Genomic DNA, 24,835 nt, shown 5'->3' with positions numbered 1-24,835 from the left:
CCTTCCTTCCTTCCTTCCCTTCCTTCCTCAATCCCTCCCTCCTTCCTTCTTTCTTCCCTGCCTCTTTCTCTCCTTCTTCTCTGCCTCATTCTCTTACTTTCCTTCCTTTCTCTTGGATTGCAGACTGACCTATTAATTTCCAATCCCTGTTTTAGATTCCAATCCCTGTCTTAGATTCCAATCCCTGTCTTAGATTCAGGGATTGGTTTAGCATCAAGGAAAGAAGGAAGGAAGGGAAAGAGGGAAGGAAGGAGAGAATGAAGGAAGGAAGGAAGGAAGGAAGGAGGTAAGAAAGAAATGAAGGAAGGAGAGAAGGAAGGATAGAAAGAAAAGAGGGAAGGAAGGAAAGAAGGAAGGAAGAAAAGAAGGAAAGAAAAAGGGAGGAAATGAAGGAAGAATGGAGATAAAGAGAAGAGGCAGGGAGGGAGAAGAGAAGGAAGGAAGGAAAGAAGGAAGGAAAGAAAGCAAAGAAGGAAGGAAGGGAAAGGGAAGGAAGGAAGGAAGGAAGGAAGGAAGGAAGGAAGGAAGGAAGGAAGGGAAAGGAAAAGAGGGAGGGAGGGAGTGAAGGAAGGAAGGGAGGAGATAAGGGAGAGAGGGAGGAAGAAGATGTGTTTTAATTGTCTATTGTTGTGATAACTTGCACTGTGTAAACCGCATTGAGTCGCCTAATTAGGCTGAAAAACGCGGTATAGAAATAAAGCAAATAAATAAATAAGAGAAGAAAGAAGAGATGGAAGGAAAGAAAGAAAAAAGGGAAGGAAAGGTAGGGAGGAGAGAAGGAAGGGTGAAAGCAGAGAAGGAAAGGAGGGGGAGGAGCGAGAGAGAAGGAAAGAAGCAAAGAAGTGAGGAAGGAGAGGAAGGAAGAAAGGAAGGAAGGAGAAAAGTCAGGATGAAAGGAAAAAGAAGGGAGGGAGTGAAGGAAGGAAGGAGATAGAGGAGGATGAAAGGAGAGAAGGAAGGAAAAAGAAAAGAGGGAAAGAAGGAAAGAAGTGAGGGAAGGAAGAAAGAGATAAGGAAGGGGGAAAGGAGGAAGGAAAGAGGAGAGAAAGAAGAAAGGAAGGAAGGGAAGAAGGAGAGAAGGGAGGAAGAAAGGGAAGAGTACAAGGGAGAGAATGAGGGAGGGAGGCAGGCAGGCAGGCAGGAAGGGAGGAAGAAGGAAGGAAAGACGCTAACTATCTCCTTGCTGAGATGGTTCTTCCTCCCTTGGTCTCCCAGGTCTGTTGTGTTTTCCAAGGGCTCTTTATGGAGGCATCAAGAGATGCCATCTTTTTTTCAAGCTGAAAGGAGGTTGCCCAAAAGGATAGATCATTTGCCACAAAAGAAGAAAAACATGAGTCAAGCAGAGAAGGATCTGCAGGCATTTCCATGTACTAATTCATGCACCATTGAGACCATTTGTTCCATCATGACACAATAATTACAGACTTGAATCCAGAAGAGTTTTGTCAGTTAAGCAAGCGGGAAACTCCCAGGCTTAGTCCCAGAAAGGCCAATTCCCATGTCTTTCTTCCTGAAGGGCAGCTGTGGCAATGGATCCGCTCTGGCTCAGAATCCAAACTGCAAAGGAACAATCCATGGCTTCTCAAACTCAGCAGCAATTGCTATGAATTAATTTTCCTTAAAATGCACAGAAAATATGAACTTCCTGGTCAGTCCATAATAAAATAGATTGTGCAAATGCCTTCCACTTATCTTTAAAGAAGTCTATCTTACTGGTGTCCATAAACACTTGTTCACGGCTCTCCTCTCCCTTTGAGGATGTGGAATTGCTCTTAAACTTTGCCCTCTGCTCCCTTCTTATCAGAATGATAGATTACGCTTATCACTTCATTGCATTGAATTGTAGAAAAAATAGACCCATGTCTGATTCCATAGCAAGCTGGCTTCAGGAAAAGGAAAAGCTGCACATCGCAAGTGCTGAACCTGACTCAGCACATAGAAGATGGCTTTGAAAGGCAGCAGATCACAGGAGCTGTCTCCATAGACCTGTCAGCGGCTTATGATCCTGTCAACCACTGCCTCCTCCTGAGAAAAATGTATAATATCACAAAGGATTACCACCCCACCTGCCTCATAGGAAACCTGCTACAAAACAGGAGCTTTTTTGTTGAGTTCCAGAGCCAAAGAAGCAGATGGCAGAAACAGAAGAACAGCCTGCCTCAGTGGAGAGTGCTTGCTCCATCAATGGTCAACATTTGCACAAATGACCAGCCATTGCCAGAAGGGACAGAGAGTTTCATCTATGCTGATGATCGTGCCATTACTGCTCAAGTAGGGAGCTTTGAGATGGTTGAACAGAAGCTCCCCAAAGCTCTAGGTGCTCTTACTGCCTATTACAGGGAAAACCAACTGATTCCTAATCCATCTAAAACACAGGCATATGCTTTTCATCTTAAGAACAGACAAGCATCCTGAGCTCTGAGGATGACCTGGGAAGGAATCCCACTGGAGCATTGCAGCACACCCAGATACCTGGGAGTCAGTGTGGACCGTTCTCTGACCTACAAGAAGCACTGCCTGAATGTCAAGCAAAAAGTGGGCGCTAGAAACAATATCATACGAAAGCTGACTGGCACAACCTGGGGATCACAACCAGACACAGTGAAGACATCTGCCCTTGCGCTATACTCACGAATAGGCTCCATTTCAGAGGAAGGATCCACCAAGATGACTTCTGGGTCTTCCTTATCTAAAAGAACCCTATTATGGGCTCAACATAGTCTATAACTGGCCCCTATGCATAGGTCTGTGTGCATAGTTTGCACTTATTCCATTCCAGTTGTCTACAGCCTGGTCATATTTACAGCAGCTTCCTCCACTGGTCGATGACCTCAGTTTTATTGAATCTGAGTTGATATTTTTATATGCATATGTGGTTAATTGTATTGTATTTTATATTGTGTTTCTTTTTAAAGTCTGTTTTTAGGCACTTTGTGCCATCTGTAAGCTGTCCCTAGTCCCGAGATGGTGGCAGGATATGAGAATAAAGTATTATTATTATTATTATTATTATTATTATTATTATTATTATTTTAGGTGCTGCCTAGAGTCATAGGATTGGAAGAGACCCTATGGGCCATTCATAGAACCCCTCCCGACAAATGGCTTTACGGCCTCTGAATGAAAAGCTGACAAACTTATAGTCCTCAATAGGGTATTCTAGAAGACACCAGATCATGGAAACTAAACAAAGCCAGCTCTGAAGAGTTTCTTTCCCATTAAATGGCCAATGAATTCCAGCAGCATTCTCTCCTGATATTTTGCCTGCATCTGTGCCTAATGGCATCTTCAGAGGTTCTGTGGCAATGAAGCAAGTGGAGTTTCCCTGTTTCTGAGTGCTGTTCCTTATTCACTATCTTGATTCTGGTAGAATCATAAAATCATAGAGTTGGAAGAGATCTCGTGGGCCATCCAGTCCAACCCCCTGCCAAGAAGCAGGAATATTGCATTCAAAGCACCCCTGACAGATGGCCATCCAGCCTCTGTTTAAAAGCTTCCAAAGAAGGAGCCTCCGGGGCAGAGAGTTCCACTGCTGAACGGCTCTCAGAGTCAGGAAGTTCTTCCTAATGTTCAGGTGGAATCTCCTTTCTTGTAGTTTGAAGCCATTGTTCCGTGTCCTAGTCTCCAGGGAAGCAGAAAACAAGCTTGCTCCCTCCTCCCTGTGACTTCCTCTCACATATTTATACATGGCTATCATATCTCCTCTCAGCCTTCTCTTCTTCAGGCTAAACATGCCCAGCTCTTTAAGCTGTTCCTCATAGGACTTGTTCTCCAGACCCTTGATCATTTTAGTCGCCCTCCTCTGGACACATTCCTGCTTGTCAATATCCCTCTTCAATTGTGGTGCCCAGAATTGGACACAATATTCCAGGTGTGGTCTAACCAAGGCAGAATAGAGGGGTAGCATGACTTCCCTAGATCTAGACACTATGCTCCTATTGATGCAGGCCAAAATCCTGCATCAATAGGAGCATAGTGTCTAGTAAATAAAGAACTCTACTCAGAAACTGGGGAATTCCAGGCAGCAAACAATCAAGGGCCAATTAACATCTCCCAAACAGATGGTGCCTCCAGGCAACAACAACCAGGCTACCTCTATGTAGATACTCTCACTGATTGACTTTGCAGCTTCATGGCTACTCAATGTTATTAAAGCTTGCTAATTTCAACATTCACACTTGCTTCAAACAGAAAAGGCTTCTTTCTCCCACCCTGGACATTATTCCACAGGGATATTATTGCCACAGAACCTTTGAAGATGCCACAGATGCAGGCGAAATATCAAGAGAGAATGCTGCTGGAATACACTGGACATACAGCCCGAAAAACACATAGCAACCCAGTGATTCTGACCATGAAAGTCTTTGACAACACACTTCTTCTCCATTTCTTGCAAAAAGGAGCTGCAAACGACATTTGGCTCTCCTTGTTTTGGAGCCAAAGGCAAACCAGTGGATGCTTGCAATGAGCGATACAGGCCTCCTCCCTTGGGCCAGGTGCATGAGCGGCTTTGCACACAGCCAGAAGGCAATGCGACCTACGGAGAAACAGGGAAAGAAAGAGAGGCCATTATATAAGGCCCAACAAGGGTTTAATGGGTTGCATTTCATAACCAGATGCTGCCTCCAAAGGCACCACCCAGGGACCAGGCCCCAAATGCAGCCGGATGCCTTGCAAATCCCAGATTATCATCATCATCATCATCATCATTTCCTTGCCTGCCTCTCCTCCTCATGGCAGGTTACAGCATAATTAAAAACACATAAATATTGTAAAAATTCTATATACCATTTAAACATATTTCTACAAAAGATACATATTTAAAACATATTTCTATAAAATAAAATACATTAATAAGTACACATAACAGAGCTTGAACACTATATACACATACGTGCACACACTACACACACACACAATACCTTAGGGTGCAGCTAAACTATAGCATGAATGCAGTTTGATACCCAGGGGCGGCTCAACCATTACGCAAAGTAAGCATTTGCAGTATAGTTGATTTTGCCCAGGGGCGCTCTTGGGGGGAAATAGATCTTGACATATGCAAGTTGTAGTTACTGGGATGTATAGTTCACCTACAATCAAAAAGCATTCTGAACTCCACCAATAATGAAATTGAACCAAATATGGCACAATGAACAGAAAATATATATCAGTGATTGGTTGGGGGGTGCCAAAATAATGTTTGCTTACCATTGAAAATTACCTAGGGCTGCCTCTGTTGATACCATTTTAATTTCTGTGGCTCTGGAATCCAAAGAGTTGTGAGATATCGGGTGCAGCTGCACTGCAGAATGAACACAGATTGATACGACTTCAACTGTGTTGGTTTAATGCTATAGGATCCTGGGAGTTATAGTTTGCCACTCTTCGGCAGAAAAGGCTCAAAGCCTTGCAGAGCTGCAACTACCAAGGTGCCATAGCATTGAGCCCTGGCAGTTAAACAGGTGCCAAACTGCATTAATTCCCCAGTCTAGATGCACTCACAGTCATAACCTGGGATCCAGTGGCAGCTGATCCTTCCATATTCTCAGCAGGAAGCATTCCAGGTTTTACTCCAGACTTTGCAGCCTGAGCCAAGGTCCACATTACTTTCTCTGCAAGATGGGACCTTGGACAGTTCCTTTAAAGGCTGGAATAAAAACCTGAACCGGATTCACCATTTTCCTGACAAGGGGTACATTCTACGTTGTTTTAAACTTTGAATATGTTTGAATGGTTTTTAACTGGGAATTTTGTTGAGTTCCAGGGCCAGAGAAGCAGATGGCGAAACAGAAGAACGGCCTGCCTCAGGGGAGCGTGCTTGCTCCATCAATAGTCAACATTTACATGTATAATATATAAGGATTACCACTTCACCTGCCTCATAGGAAACCTGCTACAAAACAGGAGCTTTTTTGTTGAGTTCCAGAGCCAAAGAAGCAGATGGCGGAAACAGAAGAACAGCCTGCCTCATGGGAGCATGCTTGCTCCATCCATGTTCAACATTTACACAAATGACCAGCCCTGCCAGAAGGGACAGAGAGCTTCATCTATGCAGATGATCATGCCATTACTGCTCAAGCAGGGAGCTTAGAGATGGCTGAACAGAAGCTATCCAAAGCTCTAGGTGCTCTTACTGCCTATTACAGGAAAACCAGCTGATCCCTAATCCATCTAAAACACAGACATGTGCTTTTCACCTCAAGAACAGACAAGCATCCCAAGTTCTGAGGATCACCTGGGAAGGAATCCCACTGGAGCATTGCAGCACACCCAAATACCTGGGAGTCACTCTGGACCGTGCTCTGACCGACAAGAAGCACTGCCTGAATGTCAAGCAAAAGGTGGGTGCTAGAAACAATATCATATGAAAGCTGACTGGCACAACCTGGGGATCACAACCAGATACAGTGAAGACATCTGCCCTTGTACTATGCTACTCTGTTGCTGAGTATGCATGCCCAGTGTGGAACACTTCTCACCACACTAAAACAGTGGATGTGGCTCTTAATGAGACATACCGCATTATCACGGGGTGTCTGCGCCCTACACCACTGGAGAAACTACACTGTCTAGCCAGTATTACACCACCTCACATCCGCCGGGAAGTAGCAGCCAATAGTGAAAGGACCAAATTTATTATTTATTTATTTGGGGTTCTTTTACCCCGCCCTTCTCACCCCGAAGGGGACTCAGGGTGGCTTACAAAAGCAAGGCACAATTTGATGCCTGCATCATAAAAACAATCAAACACAAAATTACATCAATACACAGTTAACACCAAATATACATTATAACCATAAAATCAATAAAATCAATAAAAAGCAAATACAAACCCAGTTTCTCCTCTTACATGGTCAGCGTTCGCTACTCATAGATCTAGTTTTACGTTCCACTTTATCAATCAATCAATTGATTGATGAAGCAGTGACATCTCCAGCTCATCCTTTGTTTGGGTATCAGCCAGCACGTCAACAACTTAAATCAAGAAATAGTTTTCTAAGATTTACAGAGACACTCGCTGGAACACCCCAGCAAGTGAGAGTCCAAAAGTGGCAGGCTCAAACCCAGAACCTCAATCCATGGGTGATACCAAAGGAGAGACTCCCCTCTGGGCACACAGAAAACTGGGCGACTTGGAAGGTGCTGAACAAACTGCGCTCTGGCACCACAAGATGCAGAGCCAATCTTAAGAAATGGGGCTACAAAGTGGAATCCACGACATGCGAGTGTGGAGAAGAGCAAACCACTGACCACCTGCTGCAATGCACCCTGAGCCCTGCCACGTGCACAATGGAGAACCTTCTTGCGGCAACACCAGAGGCACTCCAAGTGGCCAGATACTGCTCAAAGGACCTTTAATCAACTACCAAGCTTGCAAGCTTTGTGTTTTGTCTGTTTGTTTGTTTTGTTAAAAATTTAATACAAATGTCTGATTGCTCCTGACATGATAAATAAATAAATAAATAAATAAACTGGGAATTTTTAGTACTGTTTTAATGTTTGCATATGTGTATATTTCAAACAATATGCTGATGCTTTATGTTAAGCTGCTTTGCGGCTCCTTTGGGAGAAATAAACAACAACACTTTATTTATATACTGCTCTATCTCCCCAAGAGGACTCAGAGTGGTTTCCAAGTGACATAATCAATACATAAAGAAGAGTATAAATAAATAAAGTAGTAGTAGTAGTAGTAGTAGTAGTAGTCAACCCTGACCAGAATTGCCTTCCACCTGGAAACCGATGTCCTCACTGCAGGAGAACATGCGGATCAAAAATAGGGCTCCACAGCCACCTACGGACTCACCTCCAAGACACCAGACTTGAAGAACCATCATCCTCAGGCTACGAGGGATCGCCTGAGTAAGTGAGTAGTAGTAGAATGAATGCAGTTTGGGCACTGCTTTAACTGCCAGGGCTCAATGCTTATGGATCATGGGATCTGTAGTTTGGCAAGGCCCCAGCACTCTTTGACAGAGGCTAAAGGCCTTATAAAACTACAAGAAAGGAGCTTCCATCTGAACATGAGGAAGAACTACCTGACTGTGAGAGTCGTTCAGCAGTGGAACTCTCTGCCCTGGAGTGTGGTGGAGGCTCCTTCTTCGGAAGGTTTTAAACAGAGGCTGGATGGCCATCTGTCAGGAGTGCTTTGAATGCAATATTCCTGCTTCTTGGCAGGGGGTTGGACTGGATGACCCATGAGATCTCTTCCAACTCTATGATTCTATGACAACTCCCATGACTCTGTGGCACTGAGCCATGGCAGCCAAACCGCATTCATTTCACAGACTGCAATGTGACCCCCTTTTTTTCCCTTATTGTTTTTAGTTTAAATCTCAGCATTACATCTTAATGCAAACACCCTGACTTTAAGATAGAATCCTAGAGTGGGAAGGGACCCTCAGAGGCCATCTAATCCCACCACGTTCTGCCATGCAGGAAAAGCACAATCAAAGTACACCTGATAGATGGCTATCCAGGTCTGCTTATCTGCAAAGAGAATAAATAAAGACTTACTTGAGAAGATGTTGTTATGACAGATGGGACCAAAATATGGATTATGACCTGGGAACAAAAGTATTGTCTGTTGGCTTAATTGGAGAGACAGTGAATCCAGTTCACTTGCAGTAAGTTGTAGATGGGAAATAACATGTGTTTGGATGATGTAATTAATTACTGTGGGAATAAAGTGACCTCTAGTGTCCCGAAATTGTCATGACATGCAAGGAGCCCTGGATGGATGCTACACATTCCTTTGGCCAGTTCCTACAGTTTTGGTCCTCTGTTTGTTGGCTGTCTCTCACCCAAGCCCTAACCAGGGCTCACCCTGCTTAGAATAGATTTATATCCCTCTTGGGTTTTTTTTTTAATTTATCATGTCAGAAGCAAATTGAGGGTACAGTTGTGATGTATTTAAAAACACAAGCAAAGTTTAAAAATTGACATTATACTAAATTTCCTTTGACCACTTGAAGTACCTCTGGTGTCGCTGTGAGAAGGTCCTCCATGGTGCATGTGGCAGGGCTCAGACTACATTGTAGTAGGTGGTCTGTGGTTTGCTCTTCTCCACACTTGCATATTGTGGACTCCATTTTACAGGCCCATTTCTGGAATTTGGCTCTACATTTTGTGGTGCCAGAGCACAGTCTGTTCAGCACCTTCCAAGTCGCCCAGTCTTTTGTGCGTCCAGGAGGGAGTTTCTCATCCAGGCTCAGCCACTGATTGAGGTTCCAGATTTTAGCCTGCCACTCCTGGACTCTCACTTGCTAAAGTCATAGAATCAAAGAATCAAAGAGTTGGAAGAGACCTTGTTGGACATCCAGTCCAACCCCCTGCCAAGAAGCAGGAATATTGCATTCAAAGCACCCCTGACAGATAGCCATCCAGCCTCTGTTTAAAAGCTTCCAAAGAAGGAGCCTCCACCACACTCCAGGGCAGAGAGTTCCACTGCTGAATGACTCTCACAGTCAGGAAGTTCTTCCTCATGTTCAGATGGAATCTCCTTTCTTGTAGTTTGAAGCCATTGTTCCGCGTCCTAGTCTCCAGGGAAGCAGAAAACAAGCTTGCTCCCTCCTCCCTGTGGCTTCCTCTCACATATTTATACATGGCTATCATATCTCCTCTCAGCCTTCTCTTCTTCAGGCTAAACATACCCAGCTCCCTAAGCCGCTCCTCATAGGGCTTGTTCTCCAGACCCTTGATCATTTTAGTTGCCCTCCTCTGGACGCATTCCAGCTTGGTCTAACGCTAACCAAAGCAGAATAGAGGGGTAGCATTACTTCCCTAGATCTAGACACTGTGATCCTATTGATGCAAGCCAAAATCCCATTGGCTTTTTTTGCCTCCACATCACATTGTTGGCTCATGTTTAACTTGTTTTCCACGGGAACTCCAAGATCTTTTTCACACGTACTGCTCTCGAGCCAGGCATCGTCCCCCATTCTGTATCTTTGCATTTCATTTTTTCTGCCTAAGTGGAGTATCTTGCATTTGTCACTGTTGAAATTCATTTTGTAAATTTTGGTCCATCTCTCTAATTGGTCAAGATCGTTTTGAATACTGCTCCTGTCCTCTGGAGTATTGGCTATCCCTCCCAATTTGGTGTCATCTGCAAACTTGATAATCCTGCCTTCTAGCCCTTCATCTAGGTCATTAATAAAGATGTTGAACAGGATCAGGCCCAGGACGGAATCCTGCAGCACTCCGCTCCTCTACGATCATCTCTGCACATCTTAGGAAACACTCCCTGATTTAAGTCATGCTGGCTGATATCCAAACATCTGATATCCTGGCATCTGTCAGCACTGTTTGACCAGTGCAATACTGGGCAAACAGTATAATTTCTCTAGCGGTGTTGGGCGTAGGCATCCTGTGTTGACGCAGCATGTTTCACTAGAAGCCACATCCACTGTTTTAATGTGATGGGGTGTATTCCACACTGGGCATGCGTACTCAGCAGCAGAGTAGCAAAGTACAAGAGCAGATGTCTTCACTGTGTCTGGCTGTGATCCCCAGGTTGTGCCAGTCAACTTCCGTATTGTTTCACTGTGGCACCATGAGATGCAGAACCAACCTTAAGAAATGGAGCCTCAAAGTGGAGTTCACATCTGAGTACAGAGAAGAGCAAACCACGGAGCAAACCACGGACCATCGACTGCAACCTGAGCCCTGCCACATGCACAATGGAGGACCTTCTCACAGCGACACAGAGGCACTCCAAGTGGCCAACTTCTGGGCAAAGGACATTTTTAAACTTTGGTTTTAACTTTGTTTGTGTTTTTAAATACATTACATTACAACTGTACCCTCAATTTGCTTCTGACACGATAAATAAATAAATATATAATATATTTATTAATTATTATTTATTTCGAGGTTTTATATACCGACCCTCTCACCTTCCAAGAGGGATATATATATATATATAGATATGTCTGTCTGTCTGTCAGAGAGACAGACAGACAGACATATCTATATATATATATCCAGTCCTATGATCTTTAAAAAGGAATTAATAGATATCTAGATTAATACAATATAATACTAGTAATAATAATTCAATATTATAATTACAATTATATATTTAATTACATGTAATATTACTAATAATATTACAATATAATGGTATAGTGAAATATAGTAATATATACTGATATTGTACTATGCTAATAATATAATGTATTGTATGAAAATATATATTGTAAGCCGCTCTGAGTCCCCTTCGGGGTGAGAAGGGCGGCATATAAGCGCCGTAAATAAATAAATAAATAATAAATATCTGTTTGTATGTATATAAATTATATATATATATATATATATATATATATATATATATATATCACATTTATATACATACAAACAGATATCTATTAATTCCTTTTTAAAGATCATAGAACTGGATATATAGAGAGAGATATGTCTGTCTGATATATATATATATATATATATATATATATATATATCCATTCACACACAAAGACGTGTCTATGTCTATCCAGTTCTATGATATTTTAAAATGACTTAATACAGATGTGTAGGTGTCTATGCAATCATAGCCTACGTGAATTGTTTTCCCCTTGGCTCAGCTGAGGAATATATGCATTGGACTGGATGGTCTTTGTGGTCCCCCAACTCTATGGAAATTGCAAATTAATTAGTGCCCCTCTCTCTCTGTGTATATATAATAATAATGACCTATGTGCAATATGAAAAGCAGCACTACTTAGTCTCTTTGACCCTGGCCCCCTTTCCCCCTTGGCTTGGCTGAGGGTCTCTGGCCCTTTAAGGTCTCTCCAGGGGCCCAGGTGTGCCTCTTCCCAGCTCTCAGGGAAGACTGGGCTCACCTGTTGCTCCTCTCCATCTGTTGGGACCCTCCTCCTTCTCTTTGTCCCCAAAGCAGCCACCTTGCTTTCCATCTCCAAGCCAAACCATCCTTGGTGGCCCTTGGGGACACTCTTCCTTTCTGCACTGCTGCTTACCTGTCCCAGGTGAGTACCAATGTTATGTGCACCTGCTGCACTTCACCCAAACCCAAGCCATTCCCAAGCCGTTTCCTTCTTCCCACCTTCTTCAGGATTGGGTCACTTTGATCTTATACAAAGCTCCCATTCTCTTTATAAATGAGCCAAATTTATCCACCAACATGGCATTTAGGAAGGAAGCATTAATTGCTGAGGAGACCTTTTGGCAAAATCTGTTGGAATTCCCACAAGTACGGCCAGATGTAACAACATTTGAAAACAAAATTTGATAAATGTTCTGTTCTTGGTTTGAAAGTGTGGTTTCCTGTTTAATTCTGTGGTCCTTACTTTCAGCGTAGTTTGTTCTACTCCAGAAACTTTGTTTTGTGGCACAAACATGTTGAATTGGTTGAGACTCAATGATGCAATGCTGGGATTTGTAGTTTGGAGAGGCATCTGCATTCTTCGGTATTCCCCAGGATCCCAATTACACCCCCCTCCCCATGACTCCATAGCATTGACTCACTGGAAAATTAGAGCAAAATGTAGTATTGCAGGATAATGACCCTCCTACAAAGATAAAGCTTGTGCAGTTTAATAAACTTTTTCCATTTTTTAATGAGAGAACAAATTACGAAATGACATTTATAACCCAGGAACAAAAATTGTGTTGCATAGTACTTTTATAATTTATTTATTACTAGCTGTCCCGTGCTACGCGTTGCTGTGGCCCATTCTGGTGGTCATGGGAGTTCTGTGTGGGAGGTTTGGCCCAATTCTATCATTGGTGGGGTTCAGAATGCTCTGTGATTAGATGCTAACTATAAATCCCAGGAACTACAACTCCCGAATGTCAAGATTCTATTTTCCCCAAACTCCACCAATGCCCACATTTGGGCATATTGAGTATTTGTGTAGAGTTTGGTCCAGATCCATCATTGTTTGAGTCCACAGTGATCTCTGCATGTAGGTGAACTACAACTCCAAAACCAAAGGACACTGCCCACCAAACCCTTTCAGTTTTTTCTGTTGGTCATGGGAGAACTGTGTGCCAAGTTTGGTTCAATTCCATTATTGGTGGGGTTCAGAATGCTCTTTGACTGCAGGTGAACTATAAATCCCAGCAACTTCAACTCCCAAATGACAAAATCATTTTTTTAAGTGAAGGACATACATTGGGTTGTTAGGTGTCTTGTGTCCCAATTTGGTGTCAATTCATCCAGTGGTTTATGAGTTCTGTGAATCCCACAAACGAACATTACATTTTTATTTAAATAGATTATTATTATTATTATTATTATTATTATTATTATTATTGCATTATTATAATACTATTGTATTATATGTTATATCATATTTATTATTTTTGGCAAAAGTATGATAGCTGGGACCCTATGCATAGCTGGACCCGGGGTGTGCAACCAGCGTAGTGTTCCAGCTATCATACTTTTGCTTTATATTATGTATTATTATGTTATTACTATCATTGTTATATTATATTATTTTATATTATTATTGTATTATTATATATTGTTATAATGTATATTATTATTATATTATATCATTATAATATATGATATGATATAATAATATTATTATTTCGTAATTTAATAAACCGTTTCCCATGTTTTTTATGGATAGAACCAATTAGGAAATGACATTGATAACCCATAGTGTTATCTTCATGACTGAATGATTAAATGCTGAATAAAGGCTTAAAACTCTGCATGATCACATCATGGCAGACCTCCAAAACTGGGTGGGCACTTTCCTTAGAGTTTTTGCATCAGTGAATTAATAGCAACATTTTAAGTGCATGCCTTTAGTCCCCCATACCAATGCCTCTAAAGTGGGTCCAGAAATGTAAATATGTTAGGTTCTTGTGGGTTTTTTCGGGCTATAGGGCCATGTTCTAGAGGCATTTCTCCTGACGTTTCGCCTGCATCTATGGCAAGCATCCTCAGAGGTAATGAGGTCTGTTGGAATTAGGACAATGGGTTTATATATCCGTGGAATGGCTGGGGTGGGGCAAAGAGCTCTTCTCTGCTGGAGCTAGGTGTGAATGTTTCAACTGACCACCTTCATTAGCATTTGAAGGCCTGGCTGAGCCTGGGAAAATCTTTTGTTGAGAGGTGTTAAGATGTGCCTGGTTGTTTCCTCTCTGCTGTTTTGCTGTTGTAATTTTAGAGTTTTTTAATACTGGGAGCCAGATTTCCTGGGGGCTGCCAAATAATGTGGATGCCTCTCCAAACTACAAATCCCAGGACTGTGTAGTATTGAGCCCTGGCCAAATTAGAGATGAGGTTCTTCAAAGAGGAGATTCAGGTGCAACTTCTTTGGCTCAGCATAAAGCAATCAGGTCTGGGGGTTGGACTAGATCCAGGGGGTTTCTTTCAACTCTAGGATTCCATCAACATCATCATTCAGTCCAGGAGCTGGACTGAATGACCTTTGGGGATCTCTTCCAACTCTAATTTATTAATGTTGTTATCATCACCATCACCACCAGCATCATCAGGTCCAGGGGTTGGACTGAAAGATTTTTGGGGGTTTCTTCCAACTCTAAGATTCTGTTATCATCACCATCACCGTACCATCATCATCTTCAGGTCCAGGGTTGGACTGGATGACCTTTGGGGTCTCTTCCAACTCTAGGATTCTAGTACACTATGTAACTCCCATTCTCATTTATGGGAAGGTGTTTAGCCCAAAAAAGGTGAGCAATGAGCACTAGATTCGAGTCAATACGGTATGGTCCAAAACATCATTTGAGAGATGCATTGTGCTCCCCCTCGAGCTGAGAGGGGAGGCAAGCAAGATCTGATGATGAGGAGTTGCATCATGACCCAGTCAGCCTCGCAAGGTGGGGTCTGCTTGTAATGGAGGCTTCTTCTCCCCAACCAGGTGGTCCTCCCTCGGATGCAGGGTGCGTGTGCGGATGCCCGGCCGGGCCCCCTCCCACTGCTATTGGCCCCCCCACCGGAGGTGCTGGGCACAGTCCTGAGTGAGCACTTCGGCCCGCTGCCCGTCATGGCCCCCATCACGCGCATGAGGAGGAAGCCCTCCGGGCACTACTTCCCTACCGAGAACCGAGAGCAAGTCCTGGGCCGCCGGCGGGCTGCCAACGCCAAGGAGAGGGAGCGGGTGAGACCAAGCGCACAACACACTGAGCCACTATGGTTTTGGGTAGCAGTGAGTTTTTCAGGCTGTATGTCCAATGTGTTCCAGGAGCATTCTCTCCTGACATTTCACCTGCATCTGTGTCTAATGGCATCTTCAGAGGTTCTGTTGGCAGTCAAGCAAGTGAAGTGTATATTATATATTACTAGCCTGGGGACCCAGCCATGCCCGGGTTACTTGAGAAAGGCATTATTTGTTTTGGGAAGTTTGGTAATATTTCTGGATGTAGCATGAACTACAACTCCCACACAGGTAGGTCATTCCCCCCAAACCTCGCCAGTATGTTACATTGTTCTGCGCTATTTGAAAAAGACACTGTTTTGGGGCATGAGGTCATATCAGTTTGGTAATTTGTAGATCTATTTCTCTTATTTCCTTTACTTTTTCTAGCCATTCTTCTCTAGTTGCCAATTCTTCTAGTTTCCATGTTTTGGCGTGTACCAGTCTGGCAGCAGTAGTGACCCACCAGTGTTCAAAGTTGACCATGTTGTGTCTGTGTGCCAGGTTTTTTATTTATTTATTTATTTAGTACACTTGTATACCGCTAATATCTCAGCCTAAAACGGCGACTCATTGCGGTTTACAACATTTAAAACAACAATATTCCAATTAAAAATATAAAACACATACATGTACAATACACAGTATTGGGCCACCAATACAGACCAATGCATCTCTTAAATTAAAATCATAATCCAATTTCGTTGTCTGTGATTGCCAGTCCTTGATCAGAGATTTCATCGCATCGGATTAGCCGAATGCTTGCTCAAACATCCATGTCTTGAGTTTTTTCCGAAATACTATCAGCAAGGAGGCTGATCTTATCTCTATAGGGAGGGCATTCCAAAGCCGCGGGGCCACCACAGAAAAGGCCCTGTCTCTCATTCCCGCCAGCCGCACCTGTGAAGCAGGCGGGATGGAGAGAAGGGCCTCTCCCGAAGATCTTAGGGTCCTGGTGGGCTGATAGGCCGAGATACGTTCGGATAGATATGTTGGGCCAGAACCGTTTAGGGCTTTAAAGGCCAATGCCAGCACTTTGAATTGGGCCCGGTAGCTAATCGGCAGCCAGTGGAGCTGGTACAGCAGAGGAGTTGTATGCTCCCTGCGCCCTGCTCCTGTTAGTACCATGGCTGCCGCCCGTTGGACTAGTTGGAGCTTCCGAGCCGTCTTCAAAGGCAACCCCACGTAGAGAGCGTTGCAGTAATCAAGGCGGGATGTAACCAGAGCGTGGACTACCGTGGCCAAGTCAGACTTCCCAAGGTACGGTCGCAGTTGGCGCACGAGTCTTAACTGTGCGAATGCTCCCCTGGTCACCGCTGAAACCTGGGGATCCAGGCTCAGCGATGAGTCCAGGATCACACCCAAACTGCGAACCTGTGTCTTCAGGGGGAGTGCGACCCCGTCTAATACAGGCTGTAACCCTATACCCTGTTCGGCCCTGCGACTGACCAGGAGTACCTCTGTCTTGTCTGGATTCAATTTCAATTTGTTCTCCCCCATCCAGACCGTCACAGCGGCCAAGCACCGGTTCAGGACCTCGACAGCCTCCTTAGTAGCAGGTGGGAAGGAGTGACAGAGTTGGACATCATCTGCGTACAGATGACACCGCACCCCGAAACTCCGGATGATCTCGCCCAGCGGCTTCATGTAGATGTTAAACAACATGGGGGACAGTATTGAACCCTGAGGAACCCCACAAAACAAAGGTTGTGGGGTAGAACAGGAGTCCCTCAGTAACACCTTCTGAGACCGACCCTCGAGGAATGACCGGAGCCACTGCAAAGCAGTACCTCCGAGACCCATTCCCGCGAGGCGTCCCAGAAGGATACCGTGGTCGACGGTATCGAAGGCCGCTGAGAGGTCGAGTAGCACCAACAGGGACACACTCCCCCTGTCGAGCTCCCGACGGAGATCATCCACTAAGGCGACCAAGGCTGTCTCGGTACCATGCCCCGGCCTAAAGCCAGACTGTGCCGGATCCAGATAATCCGTGTCTACCAAGAATGCCTGGAGTTGTGAGGCCACCACACGTTCCATGACTTTGCCCAAAAAGGGGAGGTTGGAAACAGGCCGATAGTTGACGAATTGAGTGGGGTCCAGTGATGGTTTCTTCAACAGCGGTTTTATCACAGCTTGCTTTAAGCTGGCTGGAAATATGCCTTCCCGAAGGGAGGCATTAACCACCACCTTAACCCACTCGGCCAATCCCCCTCTGGCCTCCTTTAGAAGCCAGGATGGGCAGGGGTCTAGGATGCATGTGGTAGCTCTCATTCCTCCAAGCACCTTGTCCACATCCTCGGTTTGAACTAATTGAAATGAATCCATCAAAATTGGACAAGCAGATGCTCGTGTTACATCCTCAGAGACTGCCGTTAATATGGTATCCAGTCCAGAGCGGATCAAAGCGACTTTGTCTGCAAAGAACTGAGCAAAGGCTTCACAGCGAGCTGCCGAGTCATCAGGGCACCCATCCTGAATGGTGGGTTTTAACAGGCCTCTGACAACTCGGAACAGTTCAGCCGGACGGTTCTTTGCAGACGCAATAGTGGCCGCAAAGAAAGGTTCAGGGCTCTTTGGATAAGGCTGAACTACAACTTCCAGACCCAAGGACAATCACCCCCAAACCAGACCTATATGCACAGTTGGCCATGTTGGGTTTGTGTGCCAAGTTTGGTCCAGATCTAATGTCGGCTGGGTTCAGAGCTCTCTGGATAAAGGTGAACTACAACTCCTAGGTCCAGGGCCATTCAACCCTAAGTCTGTGTGCCAAGTTTGGTCTAGGTCTGTCATTCGTGGGGGAGGCGAATTGGGTGAAGGTACTGTGTATCCCATCATCTGTGATCCATCCTTCCTCAACTGCACCAGGATGTATAGTGGATCATTGGGGGGGGGGGGTGTCTGTGTACCAAATTTGGTCCAAGTCCGTTATTTATGAGGGTTGCAGTGGTCTTTGGAACTGAGTGAAGATACTGCAAATCCCATCATCCGTGGCAAGTGTGGTCAAGATTTATGGATGTAGGTGAACTACATCTCCTCTAAATCATGATGAATTCTTCCCAAACCTTTCGTTCAGTTGCTGCTCTATTCCTGTTTGTTGTGTGCCATAAGAATGAGTTCCTACTAAAGGGTTAAGTGAGAGGCAGTGGGTGGGGTCATGCATATTTGGAGAGAGAAAGGAACCCTGGGATGTCCATTCTGGAGAAAGAAACAGAACATCTAGGATGAAATGGTCCCCGAATGAAAGCATTTCTTGGGTGGTGGGTAGTCGTGTTTGAGGAGGACACTGGCAGGGGTTGGGCTACATGTTAATGGCACTTGCTCTAACCTGCAATGTCACATGCACACATTTTCACCTTTATTATGTGGATGGATGGATAGATAGACAGACAAATAGAATGTTTGTGTGTATGTATGTGTATGAATATGTGTTTGTATGTATAGAAGAAGATAATGCCCAGGGTGGAGGAAAGAACCCTTGTCTGTTTAAAGTAACTCTAAATGTTGCAGTTAGCAAGCTTGAATTGCACTAAGTAGCCATGAAGCTGCAAAGTCAATCAGTGAAGGTCTCTGCACTGAGGTAGCCTGGCTGTTGTTGCCTGGAGGCAGCCTCTGTTTAGGAGGTGTTAACTGTCGCTTGATAGTTTGTTGTCTGGAGTTCTCCTGTTTCTTTATATACTGTCTTGAATCTGATGTTTTTTAAAATACTGACAACCAGATTGTGTTCGTTTTCATGGTTTTCTCCTTTTTGTGCTTGTGGATTTCAATGGCTTCTTCGGGTAGTTTGACATGAAGAACATGAAAGGTACTGCAGAAGGTTCAACCAGAGAAGTCAGCTACAGCAGAGCCCTGATGAACCAACCTGAACACAGAGTATTATTATTGGAGAACACATACATGCTGGACCACTCAGACAACCATCATGTCAGATGACACAGAGAAGCCATTGAAATCCACAAGAAGAATGTAAGGAATTTCAACAGAAAGGAGGAAAGTGTGAAAATGAACAAAACTCTAATTACTAGTATTAACAAAACACCAGAATCAAGACACTAAATAAGGAACAACCCTTGGAAACAGGAGGACTCCAGGCAGCAAAGAATCAAGTGCTAGTGAACACCTCCCAAACAGGAGATGCCTCCAGGCAACAGGGGCCAGGCTACCTCTAGGCAGATACCTTCACTGATTGATTTTGCAGCTTCATGGCTGCTCACTGATGTTCAAGCTTGCTCATTCTTTCTCCCACCTCAGACATTATTCCACAGAGGTGTATGTTTGTGTATGTATACACACATCTATACACACATACACACACACCACTTGTCTCACTGCCAGTAGACCTCTGAACAAACCTCTGAATAATCTATCTATCTATCTATCTATCTATCTATCTATCTATCTATCTATCTATCTAAATGCTCTGTGCGTAATGAGTACCTTAAAAACAAAAGAACCAATGAATGAAATCACACCAAATTTGGCAACAAAATGTCTCACAACACAAGGAGTGACCATCACTCAAAAAACTATGATTTTGTCATTTGGGAGATGTAGTTGCTAGGATTTATAGTTCACCTATAATCAAAGAGCACTCTGAACTCCACCAATGATGGAATTGAACCAAACTTGGCACACAGGACTCCCCTGACCAACAGAAAACACTAGAAGGGTTTGGTGGGCATTGACCTTGAGTTTTGGAGTTGTAGTTCACCTAAATCTAGAGGGCACTGTGGACTCAAACAATGATGGATATGGACCAAACTTGGAGCAAATACTCAATATGCCCAAATATAAACACAGATGGAGTTTGAGGGAGATAGACCTTGACATTTGGGAGTTGAGTGACCGCTAGTCACTCAAAACAACACTGAAAAACTCAGCAGAAGAGACTTAAAAAGCCAAAAACTTTTTAAAAAATACAATGCAATGCATGCGCAAAACCACACACACACACATATACACGCAAACACATGTATATACACATATACACAAATATATACACACACAAAGCACATATACACAGACTGGGCCACAGCAATGCATGGCAGGGGATGGCTAATAATAATAATAATACGTTATTTATACCCCACTCCATCTCCCCCAGGGGGACTCGGTGTGGCTTCCATGAGGCCATGCCCATCAGTACAGAACATACATCATAATACAAAAACATAACAATACCAGAAAATAAAATACATAAAATGCAAATAAATATAATAAACAACACAAACAATATAAAACAAGATGCCAGAAGTTAGACTATATCAGTGTTTCTCAACCTGGGGGTCGGGACCCCTGGAGGGGTCGTGAGGGGGTGTCAGAGGGGTCGCCAAAGACCATCAGAAAACAGTATTTTCTGTTGGTCATGGGGGTTCTGTGTGGGAAGTTTGGCCCAATTCAATCATTGGTAGGGTTCAGAATGCTCCCTGATGGTAGTTGAACTATAAATCCCAGCAACTACAACTCCCAAATATCAAGGTCTGTTTTCCCCCAAACTCCACCATTGTTCTCATTTGGGTATACTGAGAATTCGTGCCAAGTTTGCTCCAGATCTATCATTGTTTGAGTCCATAGTGCTCAACATATTGGGTATTTGTGCCAAATTGGTCCAGTGAATGAACGTACATCCTGCATACCAGATATTTACATTATGATTTATAACAGTAGTAAAATGACTGTTATGAAGTAGCAACAAAAATAATTTTATGGTTGAGAGTCACCATAACACGAGGAAGTGTATTAAGGGGTCATGGCATTAGGAAGGTTGAAAACCACTGGACTATATTGTAGAGTTGTGTCCAAAACACCTGGACTCCAACTCATACCCATACCTGGCCTAAGACACCACCTGGGTTGCCAATGGCCACCTGTTTTCCTTCCTTGGAGGGTCATGATGGGACAATTGCCCAAAAAAGCCAATAAAAGAGCCCTAATGCACTTAAAGTGAAGCTCTTATCAGAGTCAATGTTGACTCTAGATAAGGCAGGCAAACTGCGCAGGTTAGATTGGACTTTTCCAGCAGCCTCCTCTGCGCTTGACCGGAGGAATTCCTCCCCAGATTTTGGCAGAACTGAATAGGATTTTTATTTATTTTGAATTGTTTAATTTAATTCATTTTCCTTTCTCCCAAGCTTTCTCTGAGAAGAAGGGCAACACTCTCAGTGTGTGCAGGCAGACTCTCAGTGTGTCCTTCCAGATCCATCACTGCCAAATCTTTCAGGAATCTGCACTATAGAATGATCCCAGTTTAGCTGCCAAAGCTCAATGCTATGGGATCCTGGGAATGCTAAAGGCTTGTAGCTCCTAGGATCGCATAGCATTGAGCCATGTCGGTTAAACTGCATTCATTCTATGGTGTAGGACTTGTACTTTTGCAAAGAATGCTAAAATTCCATAGCATCGAGCCATGGCAGTTAAACTGCATTCATTCTAGATCAGTGGTTCTCAACCTTTCTAATGCGGTGATCCCTAAATAAAGTTCCTCGTGTTATGGTGACCCCCAACCATATTTTTGTTGCTACTTCATAAATAATTTTGCAACTCTTATGAATTCTAATGCAAATATCTAATATGGAGGATGTATTTTCATTGTTACAAATTGAACATAATTAAAGCATAGTGATTAATCACACACACAAAAAATATGTTTGGGGGAGTATGGACAATGGATGTTGGGATTTCCAGTACCTTCAACCAATTCAGCTCTGACTTCCACACACCACTGAGATCCCCCATGAATTACAGACCTGGAACAAACATGGCACACAGAACAGAAGATACTGGAGGAATTTGGGAGGAATTGACAGTGATTTATGGGAGATGTAGTTCACTTACATCCAGAAAGAACTGTGAATCCAAATGACTATGGATCTGGACCAAACTTGGCATGAATACTCAATATGCCCAAATGTGAACAATGGTGGAGTTTGGGGAAAATGAATCTTGACATTTGGGAGTTGCAGTTGCTGGGATTTATCATTCCTCTGCCATCAGAGAGCATTTGTTTATTTATTTATTTATTTATTTATTTATTTACAGTATTTGTATACCGCTTTTCTCACCCCAGGGGGACTCAAAGTGGTTTCAAAGCATTCTGAACTCCAACAAAAATGGAATTGAAGAAGCTTGACATACAGAACTCCCATAACCAACAGAAAGTACTGGAGAGTTTTGGGGTTATTTTCCTGACATTTGGGAGTTGCTGGGATATATAGTTCCCTCCCATCCAAAGACATTCTGAACTCATGCAACCATGGAATGGACTCAAACTTGGCACAGAGAACTCCCATGATCGACAGAAAATACTGGAGAGGCAGGGCCAGCCAAGGCAGCTTCACGACCCCCCAAAAATGGCTGAACAACCCACCCAGGGGTCACGACCCCCAGGTTGAAAACCGCTGTTTTACATGCACCAGTTATATATTCTACTTTAAACACCATGGATACATCCAGGGAGTTGTAGTTCAGGAGGCTCTCTGGTTGCTATACTGCAGGTTTCAGGGTGCTGTGGGATGTTGCCTTGGTAACTGAGGTGGAATCATAGCACTATAGCAGCACGGCGTGGCACAAATCTGGGTTAGGTGGGTCCAAAGCAGTTAGAGCAACAGGTGCCTCCTAGGTTTCACTAACCTCTCCTCCTTCCCTTAAACAGATCCGTAATCTGAACAGTGGGTTCTCCAAGCTCAAGTCCATTGTGCCGCTCATCCCAAAGGACCGGAAACCCAGCAAGGTGGACATGCTGAAAGCAGCCTCCGAATACATCCGCCTCTTGCGCCTGATTCTGGAAGAGAACCAGGGCGCTGAGGTAGGAGCAGAACACTCTTTGCGGATCACTTCATCCCTGCAACCCTCCTGTTTGGATGATGTGCAGTTGCAAGCCAAAGTCCATGAGTTACAAACATCTGACTCAAAGGGGACTCCTAGTTAAGAATGGGGCTGGACTGGATGGCCTTTGTGGTCTCTTCCAAATCTATGATACTACATCTATCTCATATATACGATAGGCCGCCCCAAATTACAAATGACTCCTAGTTAAGGACAGGGCTGGACTGGGTGAACTTTAGGGGTCCCATCCAAAACTGTGATATTATATTTATCTCATAGATAGATAGATGGATGGATGGATGGATAGATAGATAGATAGATAGATAGATAGATAGATAGATAGAGGCTATCCCTGATTTACAGATACCCAACTTATAAATTATTCCTAGTGAAGAATGGACCTGACATAGCAGGAAGGAAGAGGAGTCTTCTATTTTATATTATTAGTATTAGTACTATTATATTATATTATTATATTATTGGTATAATATTATCTTATGTCATACCAATAATATAATAATATAATATAATTTGATTTTCCTGCTTCTTGGCAGGGAGTTGGACTGGATGGCCCATGAGGTCTCTTCCAACTCTATGATTCTACAGGTCATCCTGGGAGCTCTAGTTTTGCAAGAGATTTTGCCTTCTCTGCCAAAGAATGCTAGTGCCTCACCAAATGCTCACTCCCGGGATTCCATAGTGTGGGGTCAAGTGGGGTTAAACAGCAACCACTCCACATTGTAGGTGCACCTGTCCCATGGCTTGTACCCCTCAATGTGCCATTTGTGACTTTTTCCCCTTCCTTTTTTGTGACCAGGAGGTGGGTCCGCACTCATATCCATTGCCATGGCCCGATCCAGTGCCAGACACCACCCAGAACAGCCTGCCAACGAGTGCTCCACCTCCTGGCTGCTACGTCAAAGCGGAGAGTGGCGTGGAAGTGGTCTGGGCAAACCCCGTGGTGGAGACCGCAGCTGCTTCGTGTCCCTGGGGCCAAGCCCTCTTGCCCACTTACGTCGGGATTGTGGAGCTGCACAAAAATGGGTAGATGGTAAGGCTTCCGCTAACCTTCCATTTAATCACCTGAGTGAGGTCACTTTATTTTTAGCTCTCAGAGTATTTATGATGACTGGAGTGTTGTTCTGTGGCTTGTTTCCAGGCTGTCTGGACAATGTGTTCTAGCAGCACTTTCTCTTTTTTTAAGTTTCTCCTGCATCTATGGTTGGTATCTGCAGAGGATCTGATGGTAGTCAAGCAAATGGAGACTATATACCTCTAGAGTAGTGTTTCTCAACCTGGGGGTCGGGACCCCTGGAGGGGTCGTGGGGGGGTGTCAGAGGGGTCACCAAAGACCATCAGAAAACAGTATTTTCTGTTGGTCATGGGGTTCTGTGTGGGAAATTTGGCCCAATTCAATCATTGGTAGGGTTCAGAATGCTTTTTGATGGTAGGTGAACTATAAATCCCAGCAATTACAACTCCCAGATATTAAGGTCTGTTTCCCCCAAACTCCACCAGTGTTCTCATTTGGGCATACTGAGAATTTGTGCCAAGTTTGGTCCAGATCTATCATTGTTTGAGTCCATAGTGCTCTCTGGATGTAAGTGAACTACAACTCCAAAACTCAAGGTCAATGCCCACCAAACCCTTCCATTATTTTCTGTTGGTCATGGGAGTTCTGTGTGCCAAGTTTGGATCAATTTCATCATTAGTGGAGTTCAGAATGCTCTTTGATTGTAGGTGAACTATAAATCCCAGCAACTACAAATCTCACGGGATAAAATCAATCCCCCCACCAACCCCACCAGTATTCAAATTTAAAATAAAATAAAATAAAATTTCTGCCACTTCTGTACTTGTTTTGTTTCAAGTTG

General features: G+C 43.8%; 1 protein-coding gene across 1 annotated transcript; it reads left to right on the top strand.

The window, feature by feature from the left end:
- The first annotated feature begins 12,142 nt into the window (after positions 1 to 12,142).
- On the top strand, positions 12,143 to 24,009 carry FIGLA (folliculogenesis specific bHLH transcription factor). Its single transcript, XM_067470864.1, has 4 exons — positions 12,143 to 12,211; positions 14,865 to 15,104; positions 22,789 to 22,941; positions 23,779 to 24,009. Exons 1-4 carry the CDS (start codon positions 12,143 to 12,145, stop codon positions 24,007 to 24,009), a joined length of 693 nt encoding a protein of 230 aa, XP_067326965.1.
- Positions 24,010 to 24,835: the final 826 nt, after the last annotated feature.

Source organism: Anolis sagrei, chromosome 7 (assembly GCF_037176765.1).
Source record: "Anolis sagrei isolate rAnoSag1 chromosome 7, rAnoSag1.mat, whole genome shotgun sequence".
Lineage (NCBI taxonomy): Eukaryota > Metazoa > Chordata > Lepidosauria > Squamata > Dactyloidae > Anolis > Anolis sagrei.
Note: the sequence above shows the minus strand (reverse complement) of the source record. Positions and strands in the feature narration are given on the sequence as shown.

What these genes read in the sequence shown, in the direction of transcription:
- FIGLA (XM_067470864.1), top strand. Translation starts at nt 12,143, where the DNA reads ATGGCATTTAGGAAGGAAGCATTAATTGCTGAGGAGACCTTTTGGCAA. An exon ending in ATCTGTTGGAATTCCCACAA is followed by an intron (nt 12,212 to 14,864) that starts GTACGGCCAGAT and finishes CTCCCCAACCAG; the next exon opens with GTGGTCCTCCCTCGGATGCA. An exon ending in AAGAGAACCAGGGCGCTGAG is followed by an intron (nt 22,942 to 23,778) that starts GTAGGAGCAGAA and finishes TTTTGTGACCAG; the next exon opens with GAGGTGGGTCCGCACTCATA.